Source organism: Hemicordylus capensis, chromosome 4 (genome assembly GCF_027244095.1).
Source record: "Hemicordylus capensis ecotype Gifberg chromosome 4, rHemCap1.1.pri, whole genome shotgun sequence".
In the NCBI taxonomy this organism is placed as follows: domain Eukaryota; kingdom Metazoa; phylum Chordata; class Lepidosauria; order Squamata; family Cordylidae; genus Hemicordylus; species Hemicordylus capensis.
Window position 1 is genome coordinate 161,709,025 of NC_069660.1, and position 12,796 is coordinate 161,721,820.

General features: G+C 47.5%; 1 protein-coding gene across 1 annotated transcript in view; it reads right to left on the minus strand.

Annotated features, from left to right (window-relative positions):
• Positions 1-9,676, minus strand: part of OLFML2B (olfactomedin like 2B) — a 49,036-nt gene extending 39,360 nt beyond the window's left edge. Inside the window, exon 1 of the mRNA XM_053245786.1 lies at positions 9,638-9,676. Within this exon, the coding sequence (XP_053101761.1) occupies positions 9,638-9,661 (24 nt within the window). The 5' untranslated portion in view covers positions 9,662-9,676. The remainder of the gene's footprint in view (positions 1-9,637) is intronic.
• Positions 9,677-12,796: the final 3,120 nt, after the last annotated feature.

The window sequence follows — 12,796 nt, forward strand, 5'->3', positions numbered from 1 at the left end:
CTCCATAGATTTTTGTTTTCTAGTCATTAACTAATAAAATGACTACAAAATGACAATTTATGCAGAAATAAAAAAGTGAAATGGGCTCAGTTGTGAAACAGTATTAAATTTTCAGAACTGTCTAAATTGCAGAATGTGTTTTATACTTGCAAAAGTTGTACCTATTTTGTTCTTTATTGCAGAATATGGGGATTTTATTGGGCAAAATTCCAGATATCTGGTTTATACAGTATTTGTCAGCAACTTTATATTTTACTAGGCCGGGGGCCATATTTTGAATTGCCCAGTGGCTAAATGGCTAGCAACTTTGGCTCCACCCACTGATTCACACCTGCAGAAGCTGAGGCAAAGGCAAAAGGCTCTTGATTGGGGCAGACCAAATTTTAAACAGATGGGTCTGCAGCCATCTTGTGTAGTTGGAGCCTTAGGTACATAAGGGGCAGGAATCAGGGCTTGGGAGAGCTAAATCAGAATCTCTTGGTGGCTGGATTGAGCTCCTGGACAGCTCAGCGTCTATCACTATTACATGGTGTTCAGCAAATTTCTTCTAATGATATGAAGCAAAGTCTCTGCTCCTTTGAATAAATGGCTCTGCAGCCACTCTAAAACCATAGGAATGTGTACCTGATACTAAACAATTGAGTACACATTCCTATGGTTATAGAGTGGCTGCAGAGTCAATAAAGCCTTTTTTAAAAATACGGTGGCAATCTCCAATGCATTCCCCAATAGACAAATGTCCAGTGCACAGACCAGGAATTTCTGGAGACTTCATTTCGGCATCTAATTTTTTCAGTGTTTCGTCCACAGATTGTCAAACCTCCATACTTGGGTAACTTTATTTATCCATATTATGCCAATTTTCATGTCTTTTTCAGTTCCATATTTGGAAACAGGGCTACCATACGTAGTAATCATTGATAGATTTGAGGTAGGTGATTTGCTGAGATTGTGGAAATTCCTTCAGCTATTTTGCCTGCTGGCTAAACGCAACCTTCTCAAATGTGTGGTAAATTGCAAGTTTTAGTTCCCATCACTGTAAAACTGCAAATTCCTTCTCAGCAGCTTCTCCTTTAGATATTATTAATCATTCCACTCCCTCAGCACATGCTACAGACTGGTGTCTTAATTTAGCTTTCAAATAAATCTTTCTCCCCCTAAACAAGCAGACATTTTAAAATTAATTTTTCACTCAACAGGATCAGTTTGAACAAAGCCCTAGGGGTTTGTTCCTTAGACATTAACTATCTTAGCAAAACACTCCAAAGCAAAGCACATTAAACCAATATAAATATCAGCAAAAGAGAGAGAGAGAGAGAGAAACAGCCAAGGAAAAAAGTAGCAATGTGAAGAACAGGATGAAGATAAAGGGGTTAAAAAACAAGATTGTTGCTCATCTTAAGAGCCTTCTGCTAAATAAGACCAGATGGTGAAAGTCTAAGAAGTAAAAATATAACGTCTCCTGCAAAGGCCCATGAAATTAGGGATGGCCAAATTCCATTCCAACCAGAATGTGTGCCAAAATCCTAGGTTCTGATTGGGGAGGGACACATTTCCAGACCTGGGTCCTGCCTAATTCCAGGGTATTCATGTCCACTTTGGAAAAATAATGGAATGCGAGACCTAGGATACTTCCAGATCGAGTGGTTGGACCAGGATTGTGATACCTGATTCACTCACACTTTACAAAGGGTTCACTCATCATTGTCATCCTGTACTTTCCCTACGCTTAACATAGTTACATTTATTACCATAGACAATTCTTGAGAACAGCAGTACAGCTACACAATGTCTGCATGTGTGGACTGTTGTTAGCAGTACTGTTTTATCTCTGTTCTTTTTCTTTTCAGAGAGAGGCCCATGCCCAGACCACAACAGGAAAAGGAAAAGTGGGGTGATCCCAAAAACACGTTATCTAGAGCAGTGTGGAAGTAGCGATGCAATTCTGCTTGTGGCTCATAGTTGAAAAGCAACAAGAGGGTAGTACTACAAAAGGCATATCTGGAAAAGCCCCTGGACTGCATTTGGCTTTTCTTGCTAAAGTGGAGGCTTCTTGCAGAGAGTCAATGACACTTCAGTGTGCTGTAGACCACTACCTCTGTAAGGCAAGCAGGGGGTGTCCCCAGGGAGATCCCCCTGCTAACTGAGCAAGGAGACACCTTTTAAAGTGGAGATTCTCTTATATTTAGCAAGGGGAGAGCAACTGGCCTTATCCAATCCCAGCGCAGTATCCCTCTCAGAGGCATAGCAAGGTTGGAGTGGGCCCAGAGACAAGATTTTAAAATGGGCCCCCATGCTGTTCTGGTAGCTCCAGGTCTTAACACTCACAACAATTTTGGCAGATGAATACAACTAGGCTTGTGCCCGAAACGTTTCGGCAGCCATTGAAAAGGCCGCCGAAACGTTTCGGGTGTCGGGGCAGATTCGGTGATTCGGCGCCGGCGGGGGTAGGGCTTTAAGGGCGGGGGAGAGTGTACTCACCCCCCCCCGCCGCGTTTCCCCCGCCGGCGCTCTCCGAATTTGAAGCCCCTCGGGGCGGCAGCGTTCCTCCTTGCCGCCCCGTTTGCCCCCTCGGCCGGAAGTGGCCGGAAGTTCCGAGCGCGCGCGCGCGCGCACGACGGGCGCACGCGCACTTGGAACTTCCGGCCACTTCCGGCCGAGGGGGCAAACGGGGCGGCAAGGAGGAACGCTGCCGCCCCGAGGGGCTTCAAATTCGGAGAGCGCCGGCGGGGGAAACGCGGCGGGGGGGGGTGAGTACACTCTCCCCCGCCCTTAAAGCCCTACCCCCGCCAGCGCCGATAAATATCGTGCACATCCCTAAATACAACTGAAGGAAGCCCAGGCAGGTGTGCAGCTGGGGGAGTCAGTCATGTGACTTGCCTCTGGGGGGCCCCCCAAGGCAGTGGGCCCCCAGATAACTGTCTCCCCTTGCCCTATTATAGTTACGCCCCAATCCCTGTAGTGGCTGTTGTTGGTGTCTACTTTTTTTTTTTTTTTTTAAGGTTGTGAGTTGTGTCGGGTCAAGGAACCATCTTTATTAGTTCTTTTTCTATGTAAACCACTTTGAGAACTTTGGTTGAAAAGTGGTATATAAGTATTTGTAATAATAGTAGTAGATCTCACTGCACATCACCTCCATGCTGAAGTCTGCACTGGACTGTTAATGCCATTCTGGATTCCCTGATGTACTCTAGAAGTGTGGCAAATCCCACCCGGCTCAGACCAGAATTCACAAGACTTTCCGGAGCAGAACACAGAGGTTCCATCAAATCTAGGGGTTGCCAACCCTCCCAGAGCAGCCGGGAGTCTACTGGAATCAGCACTGATATCTAGGTGACTATTGAAAGCAATCAAGGGTATCTTAAAAGGATGATTCTAGTAATTGCTAAGGTCTTGGTACTTCCCAAGCTGGTTTATTCGACTCCCAAATGAAAGGAGAAGGTACAGTGGTAGATTTACAGTGGCTAACATGCTCAGCAGCCCTTCATTGACAAAAGCAGGACTGTGGGTCCACAAGAAGCCTTCAGCAGCCCTGCGCTGAAGTCTTCTTTGCATAACAGACTTAGTATGTAGGCGGGGTGATTTTTGCATTGCTCCTCCCCTCACTCCAAAAGCCCTTTTCATTTGTATAAATCTATTCCTGGGGGTCATGCAGCAAGAACACTGAAGGCCTCTTTTGGACCCACAGCCATCCCTCCGTCAATGGAGGCCTGCAGATCGTATCCGCCAATCATGCGGTGGCATGGGCCTCTGAACAACAGCAGAGCCTCCAATGACTGCTGTCTTGTTGCTGCTCATAGGTGCTGAGCTGTTGCATGAGAGTTGCTCTAGAGGAGAGTCCACAGACTTTGTCTCACATCTCCAACCCCTTTCCCTCCTCAGAGGGTGAGCGTAGGTGGGGTGAGAGTTGCTGAAGCCTGGAGCAGCTGTTCCCCTCCCTGGGCCCCGCCACTCGGCAAAGACCATGTGGAGGCTTACTCAGCTGCTGCTGTACTCAGCTCTTCCAGCAGCTGTGGCAGCCTGCTTATTAATAAGTGTGAGGGAGAGGCACTGTGTGCACGCTTTGCTGGCGGGCCAATTGATGCCCTCACCCCATACTTAGCCTGCCTGGCTAAGATCTCTGTCCTGCCCTCCCTGCTCAGGCATGCACACACAAGGAGAGTGAGCAAGAGACAGCCCAGCGGACAAGTTCCTCAAGAGCAGCAGCTGCCACTCGAGCCAAAGCCATATTTAAACTGAAAAACAAAAGGGGAAAAAGAAGTGTGTGTGTGTGTGTGTGTGTGTGTGTGTGTGTGTGTATAGAGGCTTAACTTCTTATCTTATCATCCACTCCTCCTGAATTATTTCCTCTTCAAAGACACCATTGGTGAATGGATATGTACTACTACTCTCCATATACCACTTTTCAACAAAAGTTTGCAAAGCGGTTTACATAGAAAGATAAATAATCAACGATGTCCCGTCCCAAAAGGCTCACAATCTCAAAATAACCATAAGGTAGACACTAACAGCAGCCACTGGGGGGATGCTGTGCTGGGGCAGGGGCAGTCCAGAATCACCACTTTGAAAGGTGCCTCTTTGCTCAGTGAGCAGGGGTCTAATTTTTACATTGGGGCTATTCCCACAATCAGGCGAAGTTGGGCTAGGGGAGCCTAGCCCGATTTCGCCTGATTGTGGAAGCCACCAAGCTTGCAGGTGAGCCCAGTGGCTTCCAGGCGGTTAACCCGCCAAACTTCCCCTCTCCTTAAACCGGGTTTGCGGAGCAAGTGCTCCGCAAACCCAGTTTTTCTAATCACGAGTTGCCTCTGCGCGGATCCGTGCCGCAGCAATTCATGAGTAGACCCCTGACCGGGAGGCTTAAAAGCAACCTCCCGGTTTGGGGGTCTCTCCAGTATGCCCTGCACGCTCGCTTCCGATCTTCCCAGCCCCCACTGGCTTAGCCCGCTCTCCACACAAAGCCTATGGAGGCAGGTCTCCTTGATCGTGAGTAGGGGTGTGCACGATTCGTACACTGGGCGGTCCGGTCCGGGGGTGGGGGGTACCTTTAAGAGCGGCGGGAGGGTTTACTTACCCCTCCCGCCACTTTCTGCTGTGGCGCCCATAATTCCAAGAGTAATTGGGGCGGCAGGACACCTCCCTGCCGCCCCTTCCCCGACGTTACTTGCAAAAACCCCAGCAGTCCTTTGCGTGTGTGGGACTGCTGGGGTTTTTGCAAGTAACGTCGGGGAAGGGGCGGCAGGGAGGTGTCCTGCTGCCCCAATTACACAGAACATTACGGGCGCCACAGCGGGAGGGGTAAGTAAACCCTCCCGCCGCTCTTAAAGGTACCCCCCACCCCCGGACCAGACCGCCCAGCTCCGGACCGGTCTGGGCCCATCCCTAATCGTGAGACCCACCTCATTATGTAATAATGTGAGCTGCTAAGTCCTCTGTGTGCTTATCCACCTTGTGTCATTGACTGCAGCATCATTACTATTATTAATATATGACAATACAGTTCGAGTGATTTACATAGCAAAACAATTTTGACTCCCCCCCCATGACTAAAATGAAAGGGTGAAAGTAATCCTTATCCAGTTTGCAGATCATAACACAATACTGGGAGAGATAGCCAACACCTTCGAAGACAGGTCTCTTGAGACAACAACTCTTGAGTCACTAGAAAACTGGGCTGAAACTAATAACATGACATTCAACAGAGAGAAGTGCAAAGTTCTACACGTAGGCACGAGAGAGAGAGAGAGAGAGAGAGAGAGAGAGAGAGAGAGAGAGAGAGAGAGCGCGAGCTGGCTTGGCAGTAGAACTTACGAAAAGGATTTCAGGACTGCAGTTAATTACAAGTGAAAAATGAGCCAGTAGCGTGATACAGCTGCAGAAAAGGCTAATGCACTTTTAGACAACTGCATTAATAGAACCACAGATTCCAACTCACAAGAAGTAAGGGTTCCATTTTATTGCACACTAGTCAGGCCTAATCTCAACCATACTTGCTCAGACTTGTGTCCCAAAGATGCGCACACCCTTGGTTGCCTGTCCATGGCTCAGGACACCAATGCAGGAATTATATTTTACAGCTAAGGGCAATTACTTGAGATTCTATAGCAAACCCTTTCCATACTACAGCCAACTCTACAAGTTGGAAAAGCAAGAAGCTATCCATCCGGTAACATCCTCAAACAACAACAACAAAAGAGCAAAAATGAAAAAACACATACACAGCAGGGGGCGGTGGGGGGGATAAGGTTGAAACAATACAGAGTAATGATCCCCTTAATACAAGAGAACATATGGAGTACAAAATGATTACCTATAAGAAAAAAAGGGTTTTAGTATTTGTGGCTATGACCCCAGATGTGTAAGAGGTTGAAAACACTGGAAAGAGAGATTTTCAGACTTGGGGACCAGAATCCAGAGGCCATATGGAACTGCAGGAGAAAGGCATGGAGTTCTAGATAATACCAGTTACTCAGAAAATAGCTGAACTTCGTACAAGCAAAACAAGATCATATCTTGCAGGGGGGTAGGAAAATGCCTTGTGATGCTGGCACAGGCTCAGTAAGCTAGAAGCATCAACCTGGTCACACAGGTCTCTAGGCCTTTCCTTGGCCACATCTAATGTTAGAGGTGCTAAGCTTGTGACTTTGAAGTACCCTGTTGTTTGGCTGTGTACCAGCAAGTCAGAGGCCCAGAGGCCCTCTGCCAGAATCTCCTACAGAGTTCTGAGCTGTGACAACAAACTGTTGCTGACAGAGGTCTGTTGCACTGGCAAGGCTGAAACGCTAGTCTGGTTCTCTGATTATTCATACAAGTGTAAAGCCACGTGTGGCTATTCAGATCATGAACTTATTTTCCTAGTAAGCTTATATCCGATTAGGGTGAACCTCCTATGGTAGATGGGCATGAAGAATAAGTAGCACTGTAACAAGCTGTTTTATAGCTGCTTCCCTCATAAATACAAAGTAATCTTAGGTTTAACTAAGACTTTATTCCAGGAACAGCTCGATTTTCTCCTCCTCCTTTAAAAAAAAAACATTTTTTATATCCCACTCTTCCTCCAAGGAGCCCAGAGCAGTGTACTACATACTTCTCCTCACAGCAACCCTGTGAATTAGGTTAGGCTGAGGGAGAAGTGACTGGCCCAGAGTCACCCAGCAAGTCTCATGGCTGAATGGAGATTTGAATTCTGGTCTCCGCAGTCCTAGTCCAGCACTCTGACCACTACACCACACTGGCTTTTCCTACCTTTTCTTTCTGATTCCAACCCCCACACTCTCTACAGGATCCCTGCTGAGACAAAGTTCTAATTAACAAAACTTAAAGGACTACTAGATAGAATACAACACAAACTTTGCCTCCATAATTCATTTTGGAATCCCTGCCCCCTCCACCCCAGTTTGTATTCTTATTCTTAACCATTCCTGATATCTTGGGTTAAGCAACAAGGACTTTAAAATAAATTAGTTGGCTTTCACTTTTTTGATTTTAAGCACCAGCAGTCTGGTTCCATCTTGGTTCAAGTCCATCCCATCCCTTTTGTACAAGCCTTGCTTGCCCCAAAATGTATTCCAGTGCCTAACAAATCTAAACCCCTCCTCCCGGCACCAGCGTCTCACCCACACATGAAAACCCCTCAGCTCTGCCTCTCTCACTGTACCAGTGTGTGGAACAGGTAGCATTTCTGAGAATGCTACCTTGGGGGTCCTGGACTTCAATATGCTAGCTATCAGCCTAAATTTGGCTTCCAGGACCTCCCGACTACATTCCCCCACATTGTTGGTGCCGATGTGCACCACGACAGCTGTCTCCTCCCCAGCACTGCCTAACAGTCTACTAGACGCTGCCTGATGCCTGCAACTTTAGCACCAGGCAGGCAAGTCACCATGTGGTCAACACGCGGGTCACAAACCCATCTCTCTATACCTGTAATGATCGAATCACCCACTACGAGGAGGCCACCCCCCCCCCAGAGGAGTATCCCCTGTGCAAGAGGAAATGGGCTCCTCTTCCACGGAAGCGGACCCTTCTAAAGGAGCATTTCCATCTTCCAAAGACTGATGTCCTCCTTCCCCAAGAACTTCATTCTCCCTGATAGCAGAGGAGCTATCAGCCCTGGAGTGAGATGCCTCTACCACGTCCCTGAAGGTCTCATCCGCATGCCCTTGTCTGAGCTTCTCCAGATCCACCACCTTGGTCTCAAAGGAACAAGTGTGTTCCCTGAGAGCCAGGAGCTCCTTGCACGGAGCATACACCCATGACTTCTGCCCGTGGGGCAAATAGTCATACATGTGGCACTCTGTGCAGTACACTGGGAAGTGCCCCCTCCCCTGCTGACTTTCTATCTTCATAACTTTTTTTTTGGCAGTTTACAATATTTAGAGATAGTTTATTAGAAGGATAGATCTCAGCTGTAATGGTCAGCTATTTAACTGTCCAAACAGCCTTTCTCAAGAATATGAGGGAGGAATCAGTACTTATATGAGGAAGGGATTTGTACTTACCTTCTCTTCTCCACCAGCCTCCTTGAGATCACAGGGACTTGTTCCAGGCTCCCCCACACACTTCCCACTAAACTCCAATGCCCTGTTGGCTATACTCTAGGGCCTTCACCTCTTATGTAGAGAGTAGACTTCAAACTGAGGCACAGGATGTGGCTCAAAGGAATGTGGGACCTCCCACAGCCCAGGCTGACTCCACTCCCTCCAGGCAGGGACAAACAAAAACTGGATGCCACAGGAGTTTGCTAGCAAATGCTAGCCCTGGCAAATAACACAGAGTCTAGGACTTATCCCTTAAAGAGAAACCAGCCCCTCAAAATCTCCCCTCCTCCTGTTAGTTTGAAGGAGGAAATGGCTAAATGTTGTTCTGTTTAGATGTTGTTCTATTTAGAAAAGCTTGCTCACCTCCTGAAGCTGCTTCTGCTCTTCCCAGAGTAGGCTTCAAACTGAGTAGTACTTCCCAGAGTAGGCTTCAAAGGAGGCCTCGCACATGCTGATTTGCCCCCAGCCCCGCACCCCTCTAGGGACAGCCCTGGTGAAGACCCTGCATTTTGGCCTGGAGGTCTAGAGGTAAGAGCACTTCTGCTTCCTCCAGCCTGTGTTTGAAAACCTCTAAGAAGGGAGAGCCTACCTCTGCACAAGGCAGTGTTTTGTAACATTTGGATCGTTAACAAATATACAGGTTGTGGTAGAGATGGAGTTCCAGTGCACTGACCTTTGCACCGATTATCCTAATGACCACTGGGGGCATTAGGAGTAGAGGTAGTTAATGAAGGCCTCCTCACCTGTCCCAGCTTGCCTCTACTCTATGACCCCTGCCTTGACTCCTCAGGTACTTCCTGTGGTGAGTCAGTTCTATTCTTTTTCTCTTAGAAGATGGAAACATCTCTCTCTCACACACTGTCTTTACATTATGTAGCTGATAGATACGATAGGTCTCTCCTATCTCAAATGTACTTCACCAATAAACCTATTTAGTTTAGATTGTACAACAATCTGCATACGTGTTCTTTAAATATCTGCAACAACTAAACTCTACTCTGTAACTGGAGTGGGCAGCTTCCTTTTTGGTGCTTTGCTAAATAATTACAAACCCCAACAGGTTGAATATCAGATGCAGTTGGAAGAGCAGCAGAACATACCCATAAGTCAGCAACAGGGAACATTGGTTCCCAGAGAGGTGAGCCCTGCACCCTAAGGTGCTTCAGCTTTCCTGTTTCAGGTGCTTATCCATTTCAGGTGCTCTCATAATCTTTTATGTCTCTCTCCACCTGGAGCCTGCAAATGCTGTTTCTTTTCACTCACTAAATACACACCTGGCAAGAAAGTGGGGAAGGGGGGTGAGGTCACCTTCCATTTCTCCATCACTCCCAGTCATGAAGTGGACATGACTACCTGTCAGACTCCCAATGACTCTTAGTAGCTTTCTAAATGTTCTGCAGTAACAGGGTGGGGGGGCATCAATGCTTTATTCAGAGGCATCCCGGATCATTGGCCAACAAAAAGGTTGATCAGCAAACACATGAATGCGAAATCACCACACTGATGTAAGATAGGTCCCTATTGACTTCGGAAGATGTCCAGAAACATATTAGAGGGTTAAAGTCAGCTGGGATTACTAAGGATTCTCAAAGTCCTTATGCAGCATCAATTGTCATGGCATAAAAAACCAAACCAAACCTGAAGATGTGTGGATGTATATGGACTATCATACAGTAATTAGCTGTACCATTATTTAGTACACAGCCCCGAATGTGGGTAATGTGGATGATGCACTGGATCGTTTAACAAACAGTTGTTGTTTTGCTGCTCTAAATCTGAGGAGTTGGTATTTTCAGAGACCTATGGCTGCACAGGACAGATATAAAACACTGGCATCCATACATATAGCACATTTTCAGTGCCAATCCCATCAAGACTATCCCAAAAAAGGGCGGAGACCAGTAGCACATGGCTATAGGAATTTATCATAATACGGAAGGAAATATAAAAAATTGGAGATATCCTCATTGAAATAGGCAGTAATTTAGAAAATTAATGACTAAGGTGGAGACTGTGGCTCAGTGGTAGAACGTTTGTTTTGCATGCAGAAGGTCCAATGATCAGTTCCTGCTATTTCCAGGAATGGGAAAAACTCCTGGCAGGAGTCCTGGAAGTTTTTCACACAAGGTTTTTAAAGCCCTTTAATTCACATCTCCTCTGGAATGGAGGGTGTGCTCTCACATATCAGGCAGATTTATCCCGAAGTCCCTGTGAACTATCCGGGAGCACTTCACACACAATTCGGTTTTTTCACTGCGCATTAGAATGCAGCCTGATTTATATCCAGGTTTTTTTGGTGTTTTTTTTTAAATCCACTTCTTGCGTTGGGTTTTGGGATAACAGAGTTCACATTAAAGCCTCCTAGAAAACTTGCGGTAAAGCCTGCTGTGTGGAGAACTCCCTGGGAAACTCCTCTCTGAAACCTTGGATTGCTGCTGCCAGTCTGTGTCAGTACTGAGCCAGATGGACCAAATGGTCTGACTCGGTATCGGCCATCTTCCTCTGGGGTTTAAATACAGTTTGTTTTGTGCATTTATATACCACCTTTTTATTATATCTCAAAGAGGTAAAAATAACTAGAAACTATTAATTAACATCTATATTATTAATCCCCGTAGACGTGCCTCTGTGGGGATGCGTCCCGACAACCCAGCGGATTGGCTGGGAAGCCGAGGTGCCGGATTGGCTGGGCGGTGGAGCTCACGCGCGGCAGGATTCATGAGACTGTTGAGCTGCTGCCCAGGGAAATGGCGGGCGGGCGGGCGGGCGGGCGGGCGGCGGCGGGACCAGCCGTGGTGGGCACTGTGCGCTGCCAGTGTGAGGAAGCGGCAGCAGGAGCAAACGGGCCAGCAAGCCGGTCAGAAACCACAAGCGGGGAGAGGGGGGGAGAAGCGAGAGGGTGGGCGGTGGTTAGAGACACCTGGGGGAAGAGTTAGGGAGAAGGGGCTGAAGGGGGGGTAGCCAGGGAGAACTAGGGGCGCAGATGCTATGCGCCCGGTCAACTAGTACGTTGTTAAGACAGGACATTTGGATGCCACTGGGCACTGATGACTGGCTGCCTTTGCCATTTCTAATTTTCTGACACGTCAGCCTAATATAATCAATACTGGTGCTGATGCTTGTTCTGGAGACCACACAGTGAAGTTCCTTCAGGCCCCAAATGGTATGAAGTTCCTGCTTCAAGAGCTGAGAGCGGAAATCCAGCCAGTTGAGAGTATGTCAGATTCTCTCCTGTACCTTTTATGTTTTGTTGTTTAGAAGTTTGTCCCAGTGGGGATCCTGTAGAGAGTGTGGGGGGTGGAGTCAGAAAGGAAAAGGGAGGGAAAGGAGAAGCTAAAAATGGAGTTGTTTCTGAATAAACTCTTAGTTAAATCAATATAAGATTATACTTTGTGTTTGTGAGGGAAGTAGCAATAAAACAGGTTACTGTAAACCAAATTATGGTGGCAGAGCTGCAAGGAGCACCTTCTGAAGTGGTACTAAGCTGAGCCACATTGCTCAGTTGAATAGCACGGTACCACCAACTATAGGCTACAAGAAATACAAGCTGCACAACTTAGAGATGCAAGTGTCAGAAATAATGAGGGTATTCTCACAATCAGTGGAAAGTGGGCTAAGGGAGCTTAACCCGCTTCCCATGGATCGTGGGAACCACCAGGCTCGCAGGCGTGCCCGGTTTCCCCAAAGTGGGTGACCTGCTTAACTTCCCCTCCCCTTAGCCCAGGTTAGCGGAGTGAGCACTCCGCTAACCCGGGTTTTTTGGTCGTGTATTGCCATAGCACGGCTCCATGCCACGGCAAGAGATGAGGAGACTCCCACCGGGAGGCTGAAACACGCCTCCTGACTCTGGAGGTCTCTCCAGGATGCCCCGCGCACTTGCGCGGGGCATCCTGGAATTTACGGGGCCGGCTCCGTGACGGAGCCAGCAGTCGTGTAGGTGGCCAATCCAGCTGCCCAGGGGTGCCTGAACTATCATCTGCTCTCCCTGCAAACCCGCTGTCAGTGAGTCTCACTGATTGTGAGACTTGCCTCAATAAATACTCAGGAAGCCAGTAAATAACATACAAAGTACTGCTTCCAATAAAGCATTTGGTTTTGAAAGGGGGGTTGTGATATCAAGAAACTAGAGGCAAGCTACATCACCACGTTCTTGAGTTGATGATATCAGAAGAATTAAGAGGCATGAATGATACTGAAATATGTACATCAACAATTCCATTCCCCAGGGGCAATTGCCTCCTGGTTCCCTGAGGGGAAGG